This window comes from Micropterus salmoides, unplaced genomic scaffold (assembly GCF_014851395.1).
Source record: "Micropterus salmoides isolate LMB-PRFRI ecotype aquatic unplaced genomic scaffold, ASM1485139v1 Ms_hic_scaffold_1, whole genome shotgun sequence".
NCBI lineage: Eukaryota > Metazoa > Chordata > Actinopteri > Centrarchiformes > Centrarchidae > Micropterus > Micropterus salmoides.
In genome coordinates, this window is record NW_024040040.1 from 14,096,053 (window position 1) to 14,124,035 (window position 27,983).

Sequence of the window (27,983 nt, forward strand, 5' to 3'; positions counted from 1 at the left end):
ACATGCTCAAAATTTAAAACTTTTATTTGTGAACCAATGACATGGACTGCAATCCATCTGTGCCTTCTATCTTAAAGAATACTAACATGAACATATGGAGAGAAAAAAAAAAAGAAGCGGCAAAGTGACAGCTGGTGTCGGAGCAGGCATCATCGCAGACATTGGCTTCATTGGAGGGACAGGCAGGCCAATAACATTCTGCTGTGAAGACAAACTAACTGAAGCCTCACAGCTTGAATGTGGGGGGGTTTAGGGGTGTGGACGTGTCTACAAGAATTTTCCCCTCGAATGAAGCTGTTCAGCATAGCGATGTGTGCTGCTGGTTTAGGACCTTTGAACACAATACAAAAATATGAGCTGGAAGCACAGGATAATTTTTTCCCCACCTGCTATGGCAAACACAACAATAACAATGGACACTGAAGTTAAACACAAAAGGCAGGCTTCAGTGTCTTGTTTCATACAAATTCTTTAAAGCTGGGGTAGGCAACACTGGAGAAATAGACAGCTAGATGATTGGCCGTGCTTATTACAGTTCCGCGTAGCCACAGATACCAGATTCTTATTACATTTGTGTCAGAGCATTTTATTTATTGATTGCCGTCGGTATGCAATTTCAACTAAAAACAAAAATACTTCAGAATAAATTGCCTACCCCAGCTTTAACTTTAAAACTCTTGACTATTAAAAAAATATCAACCTACACCAGCTGTCAAGTATAGCGTAACAAATAATAAACATTTTTCATCATATTGTTAATAAAATAAAAAAGGAAAACTTAACGTTCACTCATTTCAAAAAATGCACCCTGGAACAAATTTTCCACCCCACAAATGATGGAGTCAATTTGTTGTCTAAGCAATGTTAATGTAAGACAGGAATTTTTTTTATAGGAGTTCAGGGGAAGAAAATTGGCCTTTGATTTACACAAATAACAATAGCAAGGTCCCTTCACATAAGACTTACTAATAACTCATCTTTTTAAATATTCATAAGTTGCAGTCCCATTAATCCACTGCTGGTCTGCACACCGTCTCCTTAAAGTGAAATTGCAACAGACAAAATTCTGAGTAGACAATGAAGGCCATATTCATTATTATGCATGAGAGCCTCTTTTTAAAATGAGTCCAGGCAGCTCTGTAGACCCAGCCTGTCACCACCAACAACTTGTGGCTCCTAAGAACCAAATGCCTCACAGGACCCTGTTAGGTAATGCCAAAATGAACTAGCTTTTTAAAAAGAGAACTCTTTACAGTATCTCCATTCTGATATTTGCAGCATTTATTTATTTCACCTTCTTCATTGTTTGGGATTTTATTTCCAGACAAAATTAGAATGAACCAAAACATCTGAGCAAGGAGCAAAGAGAGACACACAACACTTGCTAACCTAGAGGAGGTATGTTTTACATAGACCCTTAATGTTCTCTTGAAAGCATTAACACTGAGCTCTGAGAAAACATAGCCTGCACAAGGATGTAACAGCAACCAAGTAAAACATTGACCTTATTTTGGGGGTTTTGGAGGGGCGGGGGCACCCTCAGTGTTTGACTGGCAGTCACCACTGCTAATATTACATTACTGAGGTAGAGATTTGTCCAAGGTGCAGGACTGATGTTTTCATAAGCTCCCCAGTCAGAGAGGGGCCAGGCCTCAGCTACCACACATCTACATTTTTGTTTATGCTTTTTTTCCCCTCACACACACACACACACACACACACACACACTCTAATGGTTGGACAGTCAGACAAAGAGCCTAGACAAAGCACTCATCTCTCTGCTTCTCTGTCTGTCCATTTAATACCCTGGGCTCCTTTGTGAGCTGGTAGGCAGAGAAAAACATCTATGGTGACTGGGAATTAAACACTGAGATGCAACAAAAAAAAAACACGCACACACACCTACCAATTAGCTTATCTTCATAACACTTTTAAGCACGAGGCCGATAGCTCAGTGGCACAAGCTCATTACATGCTAGCCTATCACCTCTGCATGTAAAAAAACACTTTCCCTTTGTTAACTTTGCTACATTCGTTCATCAAAACCTGCCGTGTGAAAAGTTGGGTGGCTCTTTTCCCTACGAGGGTCAGTTCACTTCAGTTTCATTCACAGAAAAATGAAAAATACTGCCATTCTTGATATTCAGCCTGAAATTAAACTATTAAAACACTGCAGCGTCATTTTGTATGTAAATATAAATGTTACATTCAAAACACACTTTGAATTGATTGAATTGACTGAAATGACCTCAGCTCTCTAATGAGTCACAGATTCTAAGAATATTAGCATAACTAGCTTGTGATATGTTTTGACATGATGTAACAGCAGTGCTTTGACGTTGAATGGAAAACTCATTTATCCCCAACTCCAGTCTTTATTCTTAGCCTAGGACTAAACCTAGCATCAAAGTGTTCGACAGACAATTAAAAAGAAGGGCGTCATCAATAAAACGAGTCAAAAAAAAGCAGAGGGGATCGACTTAAAAACAAGGAGAGGAAAGGTAATCATTAACTGAAGTAATGAAATCATACTAAACCTTTGCATACAAGTCATCAAGCAAAACAAAAAAACAACAGCAAAAAGTAGCTTTCTATGGCCACGTTTGCTCAAAATAAAAAATCCAATTGCTTCCATTTTTGGTTTTATAGTTTCTCTTTTGCCCTGTGCATAAGGATTACAGGTCTCTGCAGTATGACGATATTTGCTTCTTCAGAGTGACGTGTAGGCAGCTCCATATGAGGGAGAAATCCATAGTGGAGAGTGGAAATGTGGGGCAGGACTTTGGCAAAGTGTGACAAGATGATTTCTCAAGGTTGCCTGAGGGTGTTGAGGGGGACTTGGTAAGATTACAAGGACGGCAGCATCTGTTGTCCATGAAAATTGAGCAGCTGCTGAGGGGAAAGTTTGGGAGCAGGCACCCCCTGACGGACAGAGTGGCGAGGGGACGGAGGTGCTGTTCTCACATGGACTCAAACTCATCGATGCGCTGCTTTGTGTTGCCCTGTCGGATCTGCCGCAGCGTTTTGTATTTGTCTCGGCCTGCTTTCACGTTTTCTGCGTGTAGCACGTCGTTCTGTGTCTTCTTGGTTTCATCTCTGGCATCGGCCAACTCTGAACTTAATGTCTGAGAGAACAAAGAGAAGGAAGGATAAGAGGGTGATGAGATAGAGGGAGGAAAAAGACGAGAAAACGAAAAGAAGAAGCAAAGAAAAACAGTGGGGCAATAAAGAGCTTGCACAGGAGAAGAATGGGGGAAAAAAAGGAAACCGGTGCAGAAGAGGAAAAAGGGTAAAATACACCTCAATCATTTTAGTCAACATCTGATTGATGCGAAGCAACTACAGCTACACTTAATTGTATCAATATACAGTACAGGCCAAAAGTTTGGACACACCCTCTCATTCAATGCGTTTTCTTTATTTTCATGACCAGTTACATTGTAGATTCTCACTGAAGGCATCAAAACTATGAATGAACACATACGGAATTGTGTACTTAACAAAAAAGTGTGAAATAACTGAAAACATGTCTTGTATTTTAGATTCCTCAAAGTAGCCACCCTTTGCTTTTTAGATAGCGCTGCAAACCCTTGGCGTTCTCTCAATGAGCTTCATGAGGTAGTCACCTGAAATGGTTTTCACTTCACAGGTGTGCCTTGTCAGGGTTAATTAGTGGAATTTTTTCCCTTATTAATGGGGTTGGGACCATCAGTTGTGTTGTGCAGAAGTCAGGTTGATACACAGCCGACAGCCCTATTGGACAACTGTTAGAAATCATATTATGGCAAGAACCAACCAGCTAAGTAAAGGGAAACGAGTTGCCATCATTACTTTAACAAATGAAGGTCAGTCAGTTCGGAAAATTGCGAAAACTTTGAATGTGTCCCCACGTGCAGTCGCAAAAACCATCAAGCGCTACAATGAAACTGGCTCAAATGAGGACCGCCCCAGGAAAGGAAGACCAAGAGTCACCTCTGCTACTGAGGATAAGTTCATCCGAGTTACCAGCCTCAGAAATCGCAGGTTAACAGCAGCTCAGATTAGAGACCAGCTGAATGCCACACAGAGTTCTAGCAGCAGACACTCTAGACATCTCTAGAACAACTGTTAAGAGGAAACTGCACAAATCAGGCCTTCATGGTCAAGTAGCTGCTAGGAAACCACTGCTAAGGAGAGGCAACAAGCAAAAGAGATTTGTTTGGGCCAAGAAACACAAGGAATGGACATTAGACCAGTGGAAATCTGTGCTGTGGTCTGACGAGTCCAAATTTGAGAGCTTTGGTTCCAGCCGCCGTGTCTTTGTGCGACGCAGAAAAGGTGAACGGATGGATTCTACATGCCTGGTTCTCACCGTGAACCATGGAGGAGGAGGTGTGATGGTGTGGGGGTGCTTTGCTGGTGACGCTGTTGGGGATTTATTCAAAATTGAAGGCATACTGAACCAGCATGGCTACCACAGCATCCTGCAGCGACATGCCATCCCATCCGGTTCGCGTTTAGACGGACCATCATTTATTTTTCAACAGGACAATGACCCCAAACACACCTCCAGGCTGTGTAAGGGCTATTTGACCAAGAAGGAGAGTGATGGAGTGCTGCGCCAGATGACCTGGCCTCCACAGTCACCGGACCTGAACCCAATCGAGTTGGTTTGGGGTGAGCTGGACCGCAGAGTGAAGGCAAAAGGGCCAACAAGTGCTAAGCATCTCTGGGAACTCCTTCAAGACTGTTGGAAAACCATTTCAGGTGACTACCTCTTGAAGCTCATCAAGAGAATGCCAAGAGTGTGCAAAGCAGTAATCAGAGCAAAAGGGTGGCTACTTTGAAGAAACTAGAATATAAGACATGTTTTCAGTTATTTCACACTTTTTTTAAGTATATAATTCCACATGTGTTCATTCATAGTTTTGATGCCTTCAGTGAGAGTCTACAATGTAAAAAGTCATGAAAATAAAGAAAACGCATGGAATGAGAAGCTGTGTCCAAACTTTTGGCCTGTACTGTATATTTAGTGTTCACTGAACAAATAAATCTTATTTAATAACTTATTTTACACCCTGGAGGAGGCGTCGGCAGTTATGTAGGTTTGGCCAAGGCCTGTCTATCAAGCACAGTCCCTTGGGTAGTCCAACGCAGGCTTGCAGGTGCAGTGGAGACACAGCCCCTTCTTTTTGTTTTCTATCTTTTTGTTAATTAAGATATAAATAAAACTATTTAGTAGATATTTGAACTCTTCTTGCCATAGCTTCAGTACAAGTCCTGGCCTATACGGTAGCCCAGCTTAGATCTACAGCCCCTGTAATATTTGAAGTTATGGTAGACATGAAGAGATTTGATTTTATCTGTTTGTTTGATTAATTATCACTAGGTCTGCTTTAAAGCCAGGCTACAGTCTAAGCCAGCACATCTACTCCTGTTTAAAGCAGGAGTTTAAAGAAGAATGGACAGAGACGTATGCCTTATCTTACCCTTATGTGCCATTGCCTGGCTGGTGTTTCTTCTTTGCAACAAAACTGCTGTTAGAAAATAGTATAATCTCGTTGTTATTTGAGACGCAAATCTCATTTGGTTAAATTAAACTGATGGAATTATTTTTTGTTTAGATTAAAGAGATATATATTAAAGGTTTTATTTTAAAGGTTTTATTCATCTGGAAAGGTTTAGACCTCATTTTAACGCCAGGTCACTTTCCACAAGGGGTACAATTATTTGATGGTATTTTAATAACATTTTTTTGGGATTTAAATGAACATTATATTGAGTTCAAAAGTTCATTTGGCCTTGGAAAAAGTGTTTCCTAGGGTTATTATCATTTTGTCAAGGAACTTTAATGTCGTTTTTATGTCAAAAGTTTTGATATTGTCCTTAAAAGAAAAATGACAGACTTCACTGGCAGCCTAAATTGACTGCAGTTATCCAACCCTTAACGCCCTCCGCTCTCACCTGCAGCTGTTTCTTGACCCTCTCGTTCTTCTGGGCCTCAGTGACGCGCGCCTCTTCACTGCGGAGGTCTAGCTGGCTGACGCCCTCATTGGAGAGTTCGGCACTGGCCTCCGCGTGGTTCTCATCCTGCTCATCGTGCTCGCTCTCAGCGCTGCCGCCTGGAGGTGCTGGCACCACAGTCATTGCCGTCTTCAGCTCCTCCTTGGTCTTCTCCAGGTCTTCCTGGGCTGACAGAGCCTGCAGGTGAGGGCAAGGAGAGGGCGAGTGTGTTTACACTGGTAGACCATCAGTGTTTAAAGACACAGCTAATGGTCTGGGGCACTGTGACATCTGCCATGTTATGCACTGAACGTAAACACATCTGCTGTTGACTACAATTTCACTGCCCACAGGGTATTCCTTGTTACGAATATGAAGTGTAACTTGACTCCTACAGACCCAATCTGCAAACATAATGCAGAGCTGTGTGTGAAAGACGGACTGAGCCATGATCAGAGGCACTTTTTTTCCTGTATCCATTCTGAACTGGCCGTTATATGCAAAACTGCATATTAAATTAGAAAAGATTTCCATAGGATGGAATGAGCTGAGTGAGAATTTAATATAAGCAAATGTGTCAGCCATTCTGGTATTTACAGGTTTCCACTTAAAATAAACTGAACAGAAATCCTGTTAAAGTTTGATTCCGCCAGCATGATGTAATAAATAATAATTCTTTTTAGATCAAATGCAGCGCAGATCCTCTGAATAGATTCAAGTCCCTGGGTGAAGTGGGTGAAAACCCATACAATTTATATCTAACCAGCACTTTAATATGTGAAATAATTCATGATTTCTAATTAGTTAGAATCCTGGGGCGCCCCTGTAACTTAGGGTTTAAGATGGCAACCATGTTGTCAGACATCCTGGGTTGAGTCTGACCGAGGACCTTTGTTGCATCCCTTTCCCTCGCTTCATGTCATCTCTCTACTTAAGGCTTAAAATGCCCCAAAAATGTCATTCCTAAAAAGTAACCCCATTTGTTCTTTAGAAAGACTTCAAAATAGAATGACACTGAGCTAACAAATACATATTATATTAATTATTATTATTAGTGTTGTTATTAATATTTTTGTTGTTATAACTGAATACTGTCCCAGCCTCCACTGGCTGCCCTGGTATGCAGCTTGAAAGATTTCTAAGTGTTAGAATGTTTATCTAATTTCTAACATTGGCCTCTGTAGGACTGGGGGGGGAGGAGTCCTGTACCTTGTGCTGCCATTCTGTGGCCTCTTCGTCCTTCTTCCTCTTGGCTTCTTCCAGGAGAGCGATCTTGGCTGTGTACTCAGCCAGTTCAGCGGCCTGGGGATACAAAAAAAAAGACCCTGTTGTTACAAATACTTTACATTTAAAACACACAAGAATGTAGTCTATTTTAAACACTCATCTTAAATAATCAAACACACACAAGAAAATTGTGTGTGCAAAAACCTATAAATATCCAGATAAGCCAGCCAATAATTGCTCACTCCACCAGTTAAAAGAAACACACACACACCAGTTGCTCCTGGGTCTTCTGCTGGTCTTCAGCCTGTTTGGCCAGCTCGCCCTTGGCCTCCTCAGCTGCTTGCCTCTCTCTCTCCAGCCTCTCGGCCTCCTCTCTCGCTCTCTTTCTCTCCTGTTCCAGCTCCATGGCCCGGCGAGTCTGTTCCTCAAGCTCTGTGAAAGGGCAGACACGCAAACATGTAACATAAATGTTCTACTTTTATCTAAATTTCTACACACGTCAAGTCAGACACTAATGTTTCAGGCAGTTAAATCAGAACAGAGGGCTTACAAATACGTAAAGTTTGAAATGAAGTAACTATTTAAACAACCAGAGGAAAGGGGAAGTGATGGCTTCAATCAACTTGTCAATTCATTCTGGTTACACGAGCGTGATGAATAAATTGGCCTTGACTCCCAGCCCTAGAGAGATTCTCTAATTTGACAGCCACAAGGAGGGGAGAGGGAGGGAGGGAGCAGCAAAGACAAGTTACCAGATAGATGAATAAAAAGAAAAACTGGTACCTTTCTGAGCTCTCATCGTCTGCTCTTCGATCTGCCTCAGCCTCTCCATGAGCTCTTCCTTCTCACGCTCTATCCTCTCCTTCTCTTTCTCCGCATACTCTCTCTTTTTCTTCTCATTCTCCAGCTGAGCCCTGAGAAGTTTTGCAATTGCATGTTTCAGATTTCTTTAGTATTTGTGAGTGAGAAACACACGTTTTACTATATGATACAGAGAAACACAGTAAATGAAGTGCTCCTATTCTGACCTGAATAAAGCTGCAGCACCTTTATTTGAATAAAATACTCATGTCACTCCTTCTGCTTCAGATAATGTATGTAAAAGAGACAAGACTGCCCTCCAGTGGACATATATTATTGTATTGTCAAAAGTCAGTGAAGTGGGAGGTAGTTGCCCTAAACACTATTTGCCAAAATGACTAAGTGGAATTATTTTAGCCCCGTACACTTATTACTTTTGAACCATAAATACACTGTATACTGCTTAACAAATATGAACAATTCTATACATTTCATATGATCTGCAAAACTTTGGCATATAAATAATTTCAAAACACATAATATTTGATTTGAGTGTTCCTCTGCAGTACCTCTCCATCTGCTTGTGGTGCTTCTCCTCCCGGGCCTGAGCCTTCATCTGCTGCACCTCGATGGTGTCTGGCTTTCTCCGTCTCATGTACAACTCATGGTTACCCATACACAATGCCAAGATCCGCTTGTTGATACGCAGACGCGGGGCATAAAACACAAAGTCCTACATGTTTTTTAAAAAAAGAGAGAGGGGCAGAAAATACATCCATTAATGTGAAGCAGGACATGCTCTCTGCACTAACTTTTCTATACTTGAATTTGACACTCACAGGTGCTTTCTTGTCAATAGGTTTGATGACAAACTTCTTGTCATTGAAAGAGATATTTCGAATCTCACTCCAGGGGAAGCCAATCTTTGGGGTCAACCTGGAAAAAAAACAAGAAAAGGCCAAAAGTGGTTACCAATTTCACCTCTTCCCACTCATGAGGATATCCAGAATAGAGGTTGGTTGTAGAATGTTTTATAACATTCAGCCAGCAGATGGTGCCTTGTATAAACAGACCACATTACAAGAAATCATGAGACTGAACACTCTTTCAGGTTACGTTACAATCTTAAATTTATTTGTTTTGGTTAAGAATGGTGACAGGAATGATAAGAAGGCGGATTAAACTCAAAATATGACTTCCTGTCATGAGCTTGAAGGATGGTGGGTGTTCTCTAATCAAGAAGAAGCAAATGGAAAGAAATGAAAAGACAGAGTACATAGTGATAATGAGGATGGTACGGGCTAAGGAGAGAAACAAACTCTCCCTTATATCCTTTCCTTTGTCACCTGGACAAGAGACGAGGGATGGCAGTTGTGATGACTTAAGATAACGGACAGGAAGGGAAAAGCAGCGACAGGAAACGCTAATGCAGATGTGGTTAAATCTATCCTTTTATTCCACAAAAGGGGGAAACATCTCTGACCAGAGGACAGGAAAGACTTCCCTATAACGGACAGACAGTCTTCCTTTCTCCACTTTTGACATGACAAATATCTTTCCTTCCTCTAAACTTGTTGAACATTGTGCATCTCATGTTGGCATCGAGCCTCTATGCTAATATGAGAAAACGGTAGAGCTAACCTGGCTGATTTATGCGATAAGTTAATATCAAACAAAGAAAATGCAATACAGAAATGCTAAAGAGTTTGAGGTAGTTTTGAAACCGCGTCACCATTACATTCTCCATAAGAATACCAAAAGAAGTTGTTTTTTTACTGTAAATATCCCACTCAGTACATATCTTGGTCACAATTCTTTACAAAAGCTTTTGGATCATGCTTCACTGACAGTAACTGTAAGAGCAGCTCTGTGGACACCAAGTAAACGGTGTAATATTTAGTGGCAAATGGATCCATATTCTTATACACAGTTTCAGATTTAGAGTGACTGCTCCAGCTAACTTCAGGTTTAAAAACTGCTGTCTGGCTTGGGAAGACAGGTAAAGATTCTGCCTAAAACCAAAATATTTGTCATAACTCAAGTCAATGTCAAAGCTAAACAGCCAGTTTTTTACAAGTCTGATCAATCAAGTTGAACTGTTCTAGAGAGTTTATAGTTTGTGCTCCGTGGTCATTACAGAAAGAGCATGCAAAGTCAGAAGCCACATCATCCCTGTCATTTGGTTATTGGATGACATAAATCCTTGAAAATCTATAAAAGCATTAAAAGCTATGCTCAGATGAAACATTGTATAAAAAAGCTGCAGGCAAAGACACAAGCTGAACGGAGCTTGCTTATTGCTTATGTTTTGCTTATTATGCTCTACAATCAAAATGCTTAAATGATTGTAACGCACAAACCTAGTGCTTCACAGTGTGAACAATTCAGCTGAAGGTTGCCTCCAGTTGTGAGCTGATAATATTAATTTCAACTTTGTGCAAAATCTTTGCAAACTTCTGAAATATGTTTCTTGTTATTTGCAAATAAATAAGACATAGACCTCTGATCTCTAATTGTGGTGAGGTTGTGTGACAGCAGGTATAACAGACGCCACTGTGACAACAAGCGTTGACACACATTGGTTGTGACATGTTGTGTCATAAGCCTCCTCCTCATGTCTGCTGCTGTTAAGTAATCAACTGCAAGCCACAGCTCTTCAGCCTTCTCGCAATCATGTGTCTATATGTTGATTAGGATTCATACCAAAACATGACACAAACTGGTATTTGAATCTGAACGCTGAGGTTAACGCTTCTCAGCCTCAGCCTTTGGTGTTTGGTTTGATAGTAATTTAAATTTCGAGCAGCACACCACAAAGCTTGTTCAATCATGTTTTTATCAACTTAGAAATATAGCTAAAATTCGATCTATGTTAACTTTTAAGGACACCGAGACCATTTTACACGCCTTCATCTCATCACGCCTGGATTATTGCAACAGCCTTTTCACCTGTTTAACCCAAAAATCTATTGATCGACTCCAGACTGTCCAGAACTCAGCTGCCAGGCTTTTAACCAGAACAAAGAAATATGACCACATTACTCCTATTTTAGCTTCATTACACTGGCTCCCAGTATGTTTTAGAATTGACTTTAAAATTCTATTGATCACTTTTAAAGCTCTTCATGGCCTCTCGTCTTGTTATATTTCTGACCTTTTAGTCCCATACACACCAGCACGTACCTTGAGATCCTCGGGCAGAGGTCTGTTGTCTGTTCCAGAGTCTCGACTGAAAACTAAAGGGGACAGAGCGTTTGCTGTCAGGGCCCCGAGGCTCTGGAACAGCCTGCCCGAGGAAATCAGGTCGGCTGAGTCAGTGAACTCTTTTAAGTCCCTTCTTAAAACATACTTTTATAGGAGAGCCTTTCCCGATCTTATTTGACTTAATTTTATCCCTTTTATTTTATTGTATTTTACTAATTTTATATTAAATTTTCATGCTCTTATCTTTTTTGTATTATTCTTTACACTTGTTAAAGCACTTTGTAACTTGTTTTTGAAAAGTGCTCTACAAATAAGGATTATTATTATTATATTATGCTAACTCAAAACAGTCTTCACTATTATTTTTCCCCCAGAATGCATCAATTATTTTGTAAATAAACTTAACAAATCAAATCAAAGTCTGTGTGTGTCCCTTACTTGTCTTCGTGCTCATAGATGTTGAGGCCAAGGGCATCCACGCCTAGCCACAGCTGTGTGCCCTTTTTGTTTTTGATTTCAAAGTAGTTGACGCCATACATTTCCAAGTCCTGGGCAATTTTAAGATATTCCATCATAGAGTCCTCTCTAGAGAAGAGGAAAAGCAGAAAGAGTTAGAAGATATTTTTATTCTATAGGTTTTAATTAGAAAATGTCCACATTAACATCAGTTAAACAGTTTTATAAAAGTAATTTTATAAAGCTAATGACCACCTAGTCATACAATGAAATCACACATTCCAATACAAAAGGTATAGGTCAGCACTCTCAGATCAAGTGGGGAAACTTCTGTCACACATCGACATACCTGAGCATTCCTCTGTGTTCTTCGTGCCAAGTCTGTATCCTGTCCTCCCACTGCTCCTTGGTCAGCTTGTGCTGCTCCAAGACTCTGTGCACACAAACACACATGACTTCACCTGAAGGGATGTTGAACAACACAGATTATTTCCTCAAGAGGAAATCATTGAGTGTTCCAACAGGGAAGGGGACACATTGCAGGTTTCAACAGATCTGGCCTGCGTATGGAAACTCAAGGGACACCTCCCATACATCCCTCTTCATCAGCTCACAGCAGATCCATATAGGTTGTGATAGGGCTGAATCGATTAATAAAATACACAAATTCTTTGCATCAATGCTTCGTTTAATCCATGTAACTTTACATTGACATTTATTACTGTCGCACATTGCGTTTATGCTGTGAACACGACGTGATTATAATGGAGCTGTTTGCAAAGTGGAGGAAGAGAGAAAAAATAGCGAGGGACAAAGAAGAAAGTGTGGGATTATTTCAAGCTAAAAAAACCCAACAACAACTCTGTAATGTTACCGTCCGTCCACCGTAAAATGAAACTTATGTTGCCTCGGCAACAGCACCTGAACAAAAAGCAGCCGTTGTTCTGCCAGCGGACCACAGACAAGGTAACCGTAACAGCAACTTTAGCATTTAACTGAAATCATGATTGATTGCTGAGTTGAAGGCTAGCCAAAGTAAGCCGCAGACCTCAGCTGAAAATGTACACGCGTGAGTTTGTTGTTCTTTTTGGGCTGTGAGTTGTAACCTCACAGTCATGAGTTAACTGGGTGTCGGGAGCTGCACATTTTTACTCACCTCCAGCCACCGCCAAGCAAAAGTACTTCTTAAACGAAGCATTGATGAATTGTTGAAATAATCTATCGAAGCTTTGAATACTAAAAATCATCGTTAGCTGCAGCCCTTTTTTGTGTGTGTGTGTACCTCTGAGGCAGCAGTCTGTCATGGGTAAGGTAGCCAGGCTTGTGGACATCTTTGCTGTAGTCTCCATACTTGGCCTGGACAGAGTAGGATGCTAGCAGCACAGCTGTCTCTGGGGGACAGTAGTTCTCATCGTTCAGGATGGCCTCTTTCACCTGGCAGAATGGGAGGGAGTTAAGGAGTTACCTAATGGTACTTGTTTAATTTAGTCACTTTGCGTTTTCCCCATAAACATAAAAAATTAAATTCCTGACTGGAATCTCCAAGAAAAGTCACAAACACATTTTTATGCTTCACTGAGGTGAAAAAGTTTTTGTATTATTAAAAACAAGATGCGACAAAGTGCAATGGAACCAACAATTGTTTTATTCGATGCACTCATCTCCAAGTATTCACATTTCAGTAAAGGATGGAAAGGATCATTCATTTGCATTTTCTTTTGCAGATTTTCTGGAAATGTGGTCATTTCACTACATTTGGGTGGAAACTTGCCTAGTAAGTGGCTTGTTACCTGCAGGAAGAAGAGTCTCTGTGTGATCTCCTGGATTAGTTCCTCTGAGACATCCTCAGGGAAGAACTTGGCTCTGAACTTAAACTGCAGAGGATTCTCTTTTTTCACATCCTGCTGGGTCACCTTGACCATAAAGACAATATCTATTAATTAGCAAATAAACACAGCTACATCTCATCGTGTGACCTGGAAGGAGGAAGTCACCACAAAGATTTGTGATTCAACGATCAAAAAGGAGGTTGATTTAAAATCATCTTATTCATAAATTCCTTTAATATAATTTAAGGGACTGTCATAAACAAGCATTTTCATCACATAACACTTTTGTAATCTGGTCACTGTCAGTCAGGACAGATCTTTTATTATTTCAGGACATGTGCTACTGTGCTGGGCTCTACATAACATGCATACAAAGTAGTTTCCACTGGAGAACTGCTAGTTAGAAGAAATCCTGTCACAGATCATGCAGACAGCCCTGCATTGGTCTACATTGGCTGGAGGGCCTCAGTGAACACATATCCATGCTCATAAACACAAACTGGTTTGAGGCTCCAGACCCAGACAACAACAGACAATGTCTGGACGAAAGACAAGCAGATAAAGTGTGTAGGCAAAACAGAAAGAGCCTGAGAAAGAATGAAAAAGAGAAGGACGCAGAGAGACAGTAAAGGGAAGACGACAGTAAAAGAGCAGGCGTGTCAATGAAAAAGCTGTGTGTTGTTATGACAAAGGAGAAGATTAAAGCAGAGGAAGACTGACCTTCTTATTGAGTTTGAGCCAGGTGATGTAGCCTTTACTATCCACATACTGTAGGCCAAAGAACCAGACTTCCCGCAGTCCCACTGTCTTCACCACCTGAGAACAGGAACGTCATGGTTACGCAGCTGGCCTCTTAAACAACTCAACCACAACGACACCTATGTACATAATTTTAGCAGATGATCATCACAATAAATGAGACGATAACCAATAACACTAGCAGCAACTAACAATTTTACATCAGTTTAAAAATGTTTGCCTCCAGTTGGATTTCAAAGGACACAAAAGTCTTTGAAATCTCCTATTTGCAGCTTGACACCGAATGGGCCTTGTTGTCACAATTGATACACACTTTCATGCAGCAGTCTTTTCACATTAGACTACTCCAGTCCGTGAAGATGCTCCACAAGGTTAACACACTTGTTTCGAGTGTTGGAGCACATTAAATCCTTTGGGGCTGACTGGAACATAGGCTCTATTTATTATTATTTTTCTTAAAAGTACTATGATGGGGGTGTTATGACCCGGCTCAGAAGGCCACAACAAAAGGGAGACACACCATGGTAAATGGTTAACATCATATGTTTATTTAACAAAAATAAGCCAAATTAATAGTTATTTCGAATTAACATATGAGGTATGTAGTCTGTGGTTTCAGTAGTGTCTGCACAGGATGATGGCTGCATGAATATATATGTGAGAAGGTGTTGTAGTAGGCGAAAACAAGGTAAATACTACAAAGCAATAATCCAAAGAAAACCAAACTTAAGGGGAAACCGGGGAGCTGGCCTGCAGGGAGGTCTGACCTGGTCTCAACAGTAGCCTCTTGCGGAATAGCCTACACTCAAAGACACTGGGCCCAGGTGCTTTCAGTTGTCATAATCAGGGGATCCCGAACCCACTAATCAACAACAACGTTACTCTGGCTGCCAACTGGGAAACCAGCAACGAAAACTTCCTTACTCAACCGGGCCACGAGAAATGATAGGTGAGGTGTCCCCTACATATCATGCTCAATAAGATCTGTAAGGGAGGGGGTATCACCAAACAGTACAGAAAACCTACTGATTAGTGCTGACAGCTCAACCCTATGAGAAACTGGTAAGTAACCCAACAAGCAACCCAACTGAGAAATGCTTCAAAACCACAGAATCTGAAACTACGGAATCAACCATCATTGCCGGACTAACTTTCACATCAAGAGAAACAGCATCGGTCACTTCCCCCATGTCACGAGCATAGTATGGTTTGAGTAAATTAACATGACACAGCTCACAGGGGGCAAGATGGAGATGAGTGAGATGAACATCCACCAAGTGCTTCTGCTGAATAGTCTCAAGAGGAAATCGAGATTCATACCACATCGGCAGCTGAAGTTGAAATTTCTGAAAATCGTGTGAAAATGTGCTTCAACACTAGTGTTTTCAGGTCAGAAACTACTAAAATATAGTCCGCCTATGGCCAAAGGGTCAAGTGACCGCACCCAACATGTCTGTAATAATCCACTCTTGAACATAAAACACAATTAAGGTAAATTAAGTAGGGCACCAAAGCCAACTTCAAAAGGCTGCTTAAGCAGATTTGGCTTTGGTAACCACTCCAGTCTACATCTGTGGTTACGTCACTCACGCTCACCTGGTCGAAGAGCTGTTTTCCTGTGGTGTTAGGTTGGATGGCAAACTCCAGCTCTGCATCCATGGTGGTCACACGGACGTTGATCTAGAAACGAAACACAAGATGTTTACTTTGTTTGCCTTATTGCTCAGGCAAAGATTTTACATCTGATACAGCATTGCTGCCTGACTCATTACAAAGAACCATATCTCCCTGGGATGGGACATCTTTTCTACTGTGCAGAAACCAAGTATTTTGTTAAAACTACAAAAAAGTAACATCATATATGCCTGGAACAATAACTGGCATACTACAATAATATGATGCCAGCATTGAGCTCATTACTATTAATGCCTTATTTTTCTAATCTCAACTAAACGTATCTCCATCATCAATCACAGCAACATTATAGAACGTAAGCTCAGTTTTCTTTGCAGTTAAGTTTTTGCATCGTGTTGATGCTTCCCAATGATTGCTTTCAACTGGCCAATTGTAATGCAAATTTTTTATTAGCTTCAGTAAGCAACACTAACTCTTTGGAGCAAATACATAGGTTCAAATAAATATATGGACATTTAAGCACTTTGTTGTTGTAAACGGATGTTTTGAATATTGCGGAAAGGAATGGTATGAGAAGAGATTAAAGAGATGCATAACAGGTCCAAATTACTTTTGGTGAGAACACACAGCCTTTAGTGAAAAAACAAAAAACAAAACAGGGTTTCCGCTATGTACATTTTGCAGCAGTCAGGTGTTGGCCTGCCCCCGCTGCTGAAAAAGTTCCTACAGGAAACAGTGAAAAAGTCACCAATGTGCTTCTGCTTCATATATATATATATAGTAGGTATACTAATTTGTCACAAAATACCACTTCCTCTTTAATGTATTTCTTTCAAACATTGGGTTACTTTTTTCTAAAAAACAAAAGTACCTGGAACACCACGTAACTGTAGGCTGTGACAAACAGCATATATGTACCAACACTACTGTTTAACTCTTCTCAGTCGAGCAACAATCTTTTAAGAATTTACAGTATTCATACCGAAGGGAATTGACGAATGTTTATTCAGTAATTTCCAAAGTTTAGTAAATGCACTGTGTAAATTCATGTCTCTCTCCTTTTTTCCATCCTGTACTTCCAGGGTGAGCAAGCCCAACCTTTCCAGGCACTCAAGGGCCTCTGTTTGGGTGGAGCACAGAGTAAAACTCAGTCACTGGCTGGGGCCTGTTAAACAACACCGGCAGAAGGCCTATAGCAGCAGCTGGTGGCACACAACAGAGCAGGGTCGACCTCCAAAGCATCCGACATGCTTCCTCCCACACCTACGCACACACTATATGTCGCCTCAGCAACCCAAGACAAAATAGAAGGAAGCGCACGGTGTACAGAAAGGCGAGAAACCAAATGAGAGGCAGAGTGCAAAAGCAAAAAGTTAAGCAAGAGTGCAAGAAGATAGGGGGGAAAAGAGCGGGGAGATAGCGAGCAACAGGAAGTAAGAGAGATGATCTGGGGCGTATTCTCTTTGAGATTAAATTACAGCGAGGTTACTGCAGATGAGCCAACCATTCAAACAAGGAGAGAAAGGAGAAGGGACACCGAAAGAAGAAACTGAGGAACCTTCCTTTTCCTCTGAGCAAGTACACACAAAACCTCAGAAGGCTTACTTTGCATTTCTCTCATTCTCAATATTTCTTCACTGTCTTTCCTGCCTTCATCCCTCTTTGTGTCTCTCAATATCCCTGCAATGAATAATCCATGAAACTTGTGTCTATACAGCACATAGCTCGACTCCCCTGCACCACATGGAGCTCAGACCACAATGTATCTGCCTCTATCTCCCGCTCATTAATTACCCATGAAAAGTTACAGCACTTTCTCCACACTGTAGACTATAGACTCCTGCATGGCCTACACATTACTGTAATGTGCGACAATCCTTCTATATAACAATATTTTAAACAGGATTAAACGTGTTCATTATAATCTAACCTGTTTAAGGCCAAGTTTATTTTGGTTGAAAAATGTGGACAGCTTCCACAAGATTAAGTCTCAAGTGACTAAATGATTGCTTTCAGTCAGGGTCAATTTTCAAATCAATGCAGATGCTGCATTACAAATATTTTGTGCTCGTTGAGACCACATATCTGGCATGCAAGTTGCCATGTGTCTTTCAGTGAAGATTCCACCCAGAGAGGCACTTTATTTTTAGTCCACATCAAGACCAAGGCTTAATCCCTGTCTGAGAAATCAACCCACATTGCAATACATGCCAGTTATCTGCAGAGGAGGAAAATAAGATATGGCTTTTCAGGCAAGGTGACACCAGAGTACAATGTCTGAGTGGAGTTTTTTTTAGTGACTGTCCTTAGCTGTTAAGAGGTGCCAGCAGGTGGCAAACAACAAGAAATTCAGTGAGGTCATAAAATGTCGATAGATTTTTTTTAAATCAACAAATTTCTTTAAAGACTGATAAAATGTTAACTTTTGTGAGACTTACATGCATCTACAAAAGTGTGCCTGTTCTGCTTACACAAGATCTTCCAGTTAACACTTAATAGGAAAATAAACTAAATTCAGGTACAAAAGCAAATATTTTGTATTTATGTAAATTACCTGATTTGAAAATGATGCAACACATAAATAAACCAGACCTTATGGTTCTGATATCAAGGTATACCCAAGCACGCTGTTATCTTCCGTTTTATTTTTTTCACTCTCAGATGAAAACTTCTACATACTGCTAAGAGTGTGGTAAGCCTCATAATTAAGTCCTAGTATAGTTTTTTCTCGGTTCCTACATGTGAGTCTAGATCATTCATGGCACCCTAACACAGCACTGTGAACATCATTTCAATGAGGGTGCTAAGAATATGGTTACATGACAGAACTCCTAACTAGGAAAACCAGATCTTGACTTACTGATACATATACACAAACAACAGATTACGGATTCATGTTAATCCAATTACAAACCATCAACCACAACAAAGAAAGAAGAAAAAATAATAAACAAGAAGCCAACAATTATATTTTGCAAAGTTCCTTCAGAGGCTACTATACAACTTTTAACCAAGAGGAACTATTACTCAGAAAATCTATTAGCAGAGGTGGAAAGCATTAACACCTCCAACCTTCTCTTTTTACACTGTGTATGTCCTGCACACAAAATATGATATGATTTAGCAATGAATACTTTCTACAAAAGGGTCTTTCATATATTCCTTGACCGTTTACTCCCTTTTCTCCTACTTTGTAAAAAAAAATAAAAATACTCGAATTAATTAAATCGATTAATTTGATCACTAAAAAGCATTGACGCAAATTCTTTGCACTTCGCTGTTTGCAAAGTGGAGGAAGAAAGAGAAAATTGCGAGGGATGAAAAATAAAGTGTCCAAAGTATGGGATTATTTCAAGCTAAAAGAAAACAACAACTCAGTAATATTACCGTATGTCCACCGAAAAAGAAACTAACACCGCTGCCAAGCAAAAGTACTTCTTAAATGATCGATGAAATAATCTGTAGATGCTTCGAGTACTAAAATCATCGTTAGCTGCAGCCCTACTCTGATCATCAACAGAGTGAAAGCTGTAGTAATTTACTAATTATCGCAATTCTGTCTTTATTTGTGTCTCATTAAATCGTACACATAGTACTGTCCAACTTACATCTGTGGACATGTTGCAACGGTGTTTGTATGCGCTAACAATGGCTAGAAGCATTTATCTTGGTTTTCCTACTTAAATCTCTTGCACTGGAACACGGTCAACTTGGGTGTGACGTTATTCCCAGCTCCAATTTCCAAGGTAAATGGAACATGCCATCCATCAGCGTTTCCCCTAGGATGGAGTTGTTGAAGCAGCGGAGGTGAAGCAAATTTTTTTTTGTGCGCGTAGTGCGTACTATGTCAGAATAGAAAACCCAACATGTCTCAATTCAAATTTCAGAGTTTTCCCATAGGTTTTTGTGAGCTCAGGAGGAATGTTTTGGTGATGTTCGTGCTAGTCATGGTCAGGGGTTTGGGGGTCCTCCCCCAAGAAAATTTTAAGTTTTCCAATGAAAAATATGTAATTCACATCATATTGGGCCATTATTTTCACCATCTCTCTGAACAAATAGTTGGAAAAGCTAGAGCAGATAATAAACAACACCCAAAGATCAGTCTACTGGGGAGGAACTACAACCTTTAGATTTGGGGAAAGTAATTCGGTTGGTTATGATGCTCTCCACAGTGATCTTACATTTATGGCACATCATGTTTTGGGCATCACCTCTAAGCCTCAACGGCGGGAAAACCCTGTTAAAATGAATCATTACAGATAGGACTGTTTGTTTGCCTTTTGTGTCTTCATTTTACAGCTTTTGACATTTATCTTTAGACATTAATTATACAAAATAGGCAACATGAGAAACCTCCTCCCTTCTGAGGTGCATTTTATTTGCACATTAAAATCCAAAAAGAAACGTCTCCTCATTAGCTTAAAAGGACTAGTTTGCATCACTAATTTGCTTTACTAACCTCAGCTCCTCCAGTCACCACCATACTTTCTTTTCCTAACAACCACTTTTTCAGACTCATCTGAAACCTGAAAAATAATTTAGGATGAACCAGTCTGTACAGGACAGAGCTGTAGGCTACACCAGTTTACTCTAAGTTTGTACCTGATGTTCTCAACATTGGACAAGTAAGTAGCAATAAAATACAGCTACCAGTTACTCTCTATAAATTGAGCTAATGTTTAGTTACATAGCAGCCTACTGTGTAAGCTTTCCTGCTCAGCTGCAGTTTGAAGGGGAGGGTAAGATGTTCGCTAACTTAGCGCAAACAGGCTTCATTTTTTCCATCAGTTGGGGAAACAGACAGACTTTTCTTGGTCTTGAGAAGCTAACACACTGTAACCAACACAGTATATTTACTGCCAGAATATTTTCCTCCACTCACGTTCACCATCACTTGGACGCTGCCGCTTGGACAATCAAACAACCACTGCTCCTGAATGCATATAGGGGAAAACACTGTCCATAGTGTTTTATCATCAGTGACTTTCAACTTTAGAAAATAGGCATGTGCATTATTCAGGTGCTGATTTTTTTGTGAAAAGGTTCCACAACAAACTCCATTACACTAAATGAAGTCAGCTGAAGCAACATCTGTCTACTTTTGCAAGTGCACAAACCCTGATAAAAGCCACATCAGCAAAATATCTGTGCAGACTTTGTGTTGCTTTCAAGAGCAGCTGCCTCATTGACTTTCTGAGAGGGGAGTAGTTATGGAGAATGTAGTGCTAAGCTGGGGTTTCCAAGTGACCAGCCATGAATGTCCCTTCCCCTGCATTTGTGTGGGGCCCACCATTGTGTGTCTCTCTGCCAAAACATAGCCAACCAGAGAGGTGGAATCCTGCATGGACCAGACGGTCAGTTAATCCTGTCTCTCACTCTGTCTCTTGCAAAGAGAGGGGAGGAGAAGGGGGACAAAAACATGCCAAGGCACTGACACAGCTAATCACACACTCCGACAACTGAGAAGTCTTGAAGGAGCGACTTTTGCAAGGCTGTCCTTATATGACACTGACTGGGCTACTTGACAGTTCATAAAAGGGCCAAATTACTAGAACTTCTGCAGATAACAGCATGCACACTACCTGCAAATTCAGGTGTTTAATGCCTCCACAACATACAGCCTGCGAGTCATGATCTGAACGTGCCTTTAAAATTCAACTTGATGTAGCTGAGTCACATTCAAGTTGCAACACTGGTCCGACACATCTCTGTCACATTTCCAATGTCTGCTGGAAGCGTTGCAGAAGTGCAGCATCTAAAGAAGCCTGTTCTTCAGCAGCCACATTTCCAAAATTCTTACATTTGTCGTGTTTGCAAGCTTTCTGAACACTTATTTGCAACTCATTTTGGATGTGGTAACAGATGCTTTGTTGCTGTGCTTTACTTTACTGTTTAATTACAGTAATACCCCACACCATCCTGATTCTGTATTTCCAGAACAGTGTATATTAGCAGCAGGAAGAACTGATCTGTCTCACTACCTCCCTCTCTATTTTCCATCTTTTTCTCTTCTCCCTCTTGCTACTCATTTCAAAACGTGAGATACTTTTGCTTTTGTTTTATATTTTAATACAAAGTCAGAAACAAAATGCATCTTTAGGTATGATTTTTATGTTAATTAATTGTCAATACATATGGTATTTATGTACATTAACGCTTTAAGCTGAATACCACATTTGTGGACCTGACTTGTAAAGACACTGGAGCAGAGATAGGAGCTTTTTGTGAATCAAGAGCGAGACACTTCGCTCAAACACCCGGTGGACATCGGCACACTGGCTAGAATGGTAGTGGATAGTTTCTGGCAGCTACAGCAGAGATGAAACACAACACTGCTGCTTCTGTGGGGAACTTAATGTCCACTTCCAATCACATGACAATTTTTCCATCTTTTTCCTCCCCTGCAGATAACTGGCACTGCAAGTGCGTCTCCTCCTATCTCCTACAAAACACTATAATTTGCTCTCCCTCCTTCATGTGCAGTGTCACTAAACAGACCTCAAGTTGCAACGAGTATATTTCAAGACTGCACTAAAGCACTGACTTGAAAAGCAAGTAAACAAATGAGGGCCAATCAGTTTCTCAAACAGTCTCAAAACCAGTGGCTGTATCATTTGGGTTTTTCTTTCTCTGTGCCCTTTTGGAATGTTTCTAAATCTCCCTCTCCATTTCAATTGTGAAGATGAGTTCTCAGTCAGATGGGCCCCTTGTTAAATGTGCAGCTGTTAAGTTACTGTAAGCTGTTAAGAGGAGCTTTAAGAGACAGACACACACACACACACACTTCAATCAGTAGAGCTGCTAATCTGGCCTGCTGGGCCCTGAGCAGCTGTCTGTCCCTCTGATTACCCCCCCTGCAGGGTGAGGCAAGCTTCAGAGGGAGGGAGGGAGGGAGGAATAGAATGAGGAGCAAGAGCGGAGGAGGAATCACTGCTACCTACAAACACAAACATTCATCCTTTGGGGGAAGGTGAACGCTGTGTGGGAAGCATCCCTTTCAGAAGAGGACAAAAAGAATCTACTTATCCATGTCCAGCCGACTGTTGTACTGACAGTGTCTGAAAAGCTTCCAGTGATTTTACAACATACACTAGAGGGATAATAAAGAGGAAAAAAGGAGGGCCTTACTTAACTTTACTTGATTATGGACCTGGCTTTTGTATTGTAAATGAGGCAAAGGGTCAACCACAACTGGCAAACAGTTTGTCGTTTCCCAGCACCAGTATTCCAACTCCTCCCTTCCCGTAACCACCACCATTGTCCTACCTTTTAATATATAAAACAAAGAGTATCTCCAGAGTACTACAACAAATTCCCATCATACTCTTTCTCGATTTACCATTTTTGCCACATTTTCTGTTCATCCATCTGATTCCTTCCTTCTCCCAACATTCATCAGGTGATAATCCTCTCTTCACCTTGCTTCTGTACTTTCACAGAAACAGGATGTCGACATAGACTGAGCCACAATATACACAGCAGGGACCCTTCTCCAGCAAACAGGAAAACAAGCTGGGAAGCCAGCGAGGGGCCCTCTTCCAATGGGTTGCTATCACCTCATAATTCGCCTGCCCTACAGAGGCAACCAAACAGGAGGCAGGGCCCCAGACTGCAACCATTTACACACATTTTGCGACCATTTTTGGAGTCAGTGCAACAAAATTTTATTACTACGAGCAACAGTGCAACATGTGTTTGCACATGCACAAATTTAAACTTACACTTTCCTGCAGCAACTTCGGTAGGGGCCAGTCTAGACAATATATGGTTGTGATGGCACACATCATTTTAAAACAAGACAACGATTAAAGGACAGACGATTGTAGTGGGAGCACTGGGGTGGCAGGTGTGTGGCAATGGCAAATGGTTTATATGGCTCACAGGTCAGTAGGAGGGCCGGGTAGTTGCACATCCATTTAAGTGATGCTCCTAAATAATGTGTGTCAGTCTAATTATTTTAACTTCAATTTTGCAATTAGGTTTTGGGAGAAATTGTACTTGAATTTTGCTTAGTCACTGATTCAGTTGATGGATCAGAGTAAGATGATTAGTCAATCAAAAGACAATTCAAATGCAACAATTTTAATAATACATTCATCATTTAAATTATTTATCAAGAAAAAGTGCTATACATTTGCTAGTTCCAGTTTCTCAAATATTTTTTCTTTGCTTTATATCATTTTAAGTTAAATTTAGGCTATTTAAAGTTGTGACACTGGGCTCTGATAAATTTTGACAAGCATTTATTTTGTACCATTTTCTCTACTATCAATTAAACAATCTGTTCATCTCTACATTATGAAGCATTCTCAACATTTTCTGAATTAGCAAAAGGTTTATACCTACGAGGCAACATATTGTATGTAATTTTAAATGCTCTGCTGCCACTAAAAATCTCAACACAGTGGTTTCATCTGTTTTTTGACATATCACTTAACAACCTGTAACCACAACTTTAATCAGTCAGCTTCTTGCACACCCACATAGGGGTGAAAATCAAAACTGAGAAAATTTCAGCTCCACTTTCAACTGAACGCAACAGGATGCGCTCACAGTTGACTTCAAACGCCATACCATGACCTAGAACCATGTGTTTCTGTGTTTTAAAAGAAACTCTGAAGTTCTATGTGACTGTCACTGCAGAATCCCTACTGAAAAACAAATGCAGTACCCCCTCTCTGCTAGATCACAAAAACTCTTAAGTTACTCAGCCTTGCCATTGTTTTGATGCCTTTATGGGTGCTGACACTGAAAGGCCGGAGCAAGAGGCCTATTTCAAAAGTTTTGATGTCTACCACCAATCCCTAAATAATGTCATGTCTGATTGACCCTGCTATTGTTTCGTCCGTTTATCATGTCAGTGCCTCAGTGCCATGACAGAGACGTCACGCTCAGCACTTTCCTAGGAGCTGTTTTTGGGATGGTGCCCTGGTGACTCAGGGGACAAGGGGGGGAAATGGAGGTTGACATCAGTGCCTGGCAGTTCCTCTTCTGTAGCTTCCCAACCCCCCTTTCCACACCCACAGACACACACAAACACCCACCACCTCAAGAGCTCGGCAGGAGATGTGCTTCACTTGTGGCGAGGCCTGAAGCCTGTTGTTCCCAGTTCATAGGAAAGTTTCTGACGTAAGCTTTAGCCACTTCACCTTAATATTTCCATACTCAGTACTGCTGTGTCATAGTTTGATTTCTTACAGTAACAAGAAGGCTAGACAATTTCATAATGTGAAAATATCTTATTGTACTAATTGGGAAACATGCAATATCCTCAGACTCATGTGGGATCTCCTCCCAAGTCTGTTTATGATGAAAAAGCAGCATGACAACGGTGGGACAGCCATGAAGGGACTGCATCAAATTGGTTTTGTTTTGGTGTTGTTCACATCCCAGGACTTTGGCATTCTCTCCACCCTTTCAGCAACAATGGCAGCAGTGTTGCAGTTGCAAGGCCTGTGGGCCAGGCAGTTCATTTCACACTCTGGCTGTTGTTTACTTGGAAGAGGAGTATGAGGAGTGGGAGCAGCCATTGGGATGAAACTGCCTCTTCCCAGAATGCACAAACGTAGCTTTGGGCGGTAGTGCATGCCTACTACTATGGCAACTACAGAGCAATCCTAAAGAGTCTGTTTATACAAGCAGACCAGGCAGGAACAATCATGCAACTTTCATGTTTCTGATTCATATCATGTATCCAGATCTCTCCAACTCCATTTTTAAATCAAGAAATCTGAATCAATTAGCAGGGAACATGCCTAACTCAAGTGTTATTTCCGTTCTTCCCCTTAGCGGTGCATTTCTGTAGATGTTTGTAGTGCATGCCAACTCTTATTTAGCTCCTTTCAGCCTCTTACCGGTTTTGGCATTTTTGCTTCCTCTCTTCTTCACACCAGACAGCTGAGAGGATCAATCCGTCACAGGACGGCAACAACACCTGTATCACAGGACCTGGAAGCAAGACAATTTTTCTTTCAGGCACATAGTATACATGAGTAAAACAATATGAGCAGCTACATACAACATAATGTACTTGTGTTTTTGTATTCTCTCTGAAACTAAATGATTTGGCAAGAAACAAAAGATTACATTTGAATTATTAAAAATAGTGATTCCCCTTTGAAATTGGAGTTGGCAAAATCATGCCTATAGCAGAAAATAACCGATTATGAAGTTATGGGAGACGGGAAATAAAACGCTCACTGAACTGAGCGAAAAATGTACACAAGAGAAGTGACAAAATGAAAAAAAATACTGAAATGAATCCCATCCCTAAATCAGCCAATGGCTACAAGGCACAAAAGTGCACAGCCAGATGCACAGTAAAGTGGTTATGCATGCCATCTCAACATGCATTACCACTTTGCTGTACATGGTGTACATATGGTAACGATTGCAAGGGTGTAAAGGAACCAGGTTTTATACTTTCTTTACTTGTTGTCATTTTGAGATTTTTACAAATTTTCACATAACACTGTTGTTAAATCCTTTAAATTTGGTAAACTATTGTGTTGCTACATATGGCATTCGCATTCCTGAGGTATTCAAGTGGCATTCAGTTCTTGTCTTATACAATCCTGTAGAAGTAAATTGGCAACTACATTAGTCCCACCTATGGCTGGGCAATATGGCCAAAACTGTTATTGCTATAAAACATTTCATTCGATATCAATAATTATCAGGAAAAATGTCAAATCATTATTTCTCTTCTAGTCTAAATGCTGATGTTTGCTTCTGAGTGAAAGCAGATCAACTGTGTTTTCAAACTGTTCTTTATGGTCAGAACAAACATTTGATACCAAACAGTGGATCATTAAACAAATCTGAGGTAGTACATTCAAAACAATATATAAAATCTTTTTTCAACAAACATGCATGAGTAAAATTACATCAAATCTTTTTTCAGTCCCTTTATCTCAATAAATATCTTAATAGAAGAATGAAGTGCTAATTCGTTTGTAATTCAAATAAATTAAATCAAACATTTATTGAACAGTTATATTGTTATTAAGAGAAATTATATCGCTATAAAATGTATTTTATGTTTTATTGCCCAGTCCTAATCCCACCTACTTCATTTTGAAATGAATGTCCAGTGAATCCTCTGTTACAGCATAAACTATTTCTAAACTAGACTATGACAGGTTCCAACTGCATTTTTAAGAAAGAACAATGACAGTGAGTATAATGCAGTGTGACAAAAATAATGGTTATGGTTAAACTGTGTAAGGAAGCCGACTAACAATTTAAGATGTGGCTATTGTAACGCTACTCCAGATGAAGACATGCCCACTTGTAGCTTGTAAGCAGTTTGGCTTTGCGCATTTGCCGCGGAGTGTTGGCTTCCGTTACATTGTAAATTAACCACAATTTTATCAAATGGTGTACAATGTTACAGTCCTCTCATAACGTGATCTACAACAACGGCATGACAAGACGGAGACAAATTAAAACAGATACGTTTGTCGTGTCAAACAAGCATAGTTTATCCGGACTTTCACACTAACGTTAGCCGTTATCAATCCTAAATACTCTTCGTAAAAAGGTGGCGCGCTGAAACCATAGACAAAAAAAAGGTTGAAACGCTGACATTTTGAAGCTAGTGGGTGTAACGGGACAAGCCTGGCCAAGATTTGCCTCCCTCGCACACGTGAAGTTTTAAAGCCTTAAAATGTTGGTCAGCATTAATTCACCACATTCGCCATGAAAACCAGAAACATCCCAATAAATTGTGATTTTGTCCAACGTTACGTAAATCAAGCAACGGTGCGTTTACAGGCAGTTTAAGGGGCACAACTTGAAGCGTTTCTACCGCGTCGTTTAAGATATGAACTGGCCGAGCACGAGGATATCCGCTAGTGCATCAAACTTGAAGATAAGCTCATCTTTTTAGGGAGAGGCAACTCACCGGGGGGACGAAGTCTGTCTTTCAATTGATACGAAATCCTGGTATCTTCAAATGTAACACAATATCCACGGTGATAAATCCACTGTAGTTCTCGTTGCTTATCTTTTAGCGCTTTAACTGAAACAAATTCCCGCAGACATACAAACCCGTTGAAGTCTTAACCATAAGGCGATTTTGGGTGCCGC

At 40.5% G+C, this 27,983-nt stretch overlaps 1 protein-coding gene across 1 annotated transcript; it reads right to left on the reverse strand.

Moving 5' to 3' along the window:
• Nucleotides 1-6: 6 nt before the first annotated feature.
• LOC119902878 (radixin-like) lies at nucleotides 7-27,983 on the reverse strand. The gene is made up of 15 exons (XM_038719262.1): nucleotides 27,799-27,983; nucleotides 25,748-25,841; nucleotides 15,855-15,938; nucleotides 14,220-14,315; nucleotides 13,461-13,583; nucleotides 12,953-13,104; nucleotides 12,020-12,103; nucleotides 11,653-11,799; nucleotides 8,850-8,946; nucleotides 8,580-8,743; nucleotides 7,993-8,123; nucleotides 7,481-7,641; nucleotides 7,192-7,284; nucleotides 5,944-6,180; nucleotides 7-3,125 (listed from the first exon to the last, which is right to left on the reverse strand). The coding sequence occupies exons 2-15, from the start codon at nucleotides 25,757-25,759 to the stop codon at nucleotides 2,961-2,963; spliced, it is 1,746 nt and encodes a 581-aa protein (XP_038575190.1). The 5' UTR covers nucleotides 25,760-25,841; nucleotides 27,799-27,983; the 3' UTR covers nucleotides 7-2,960.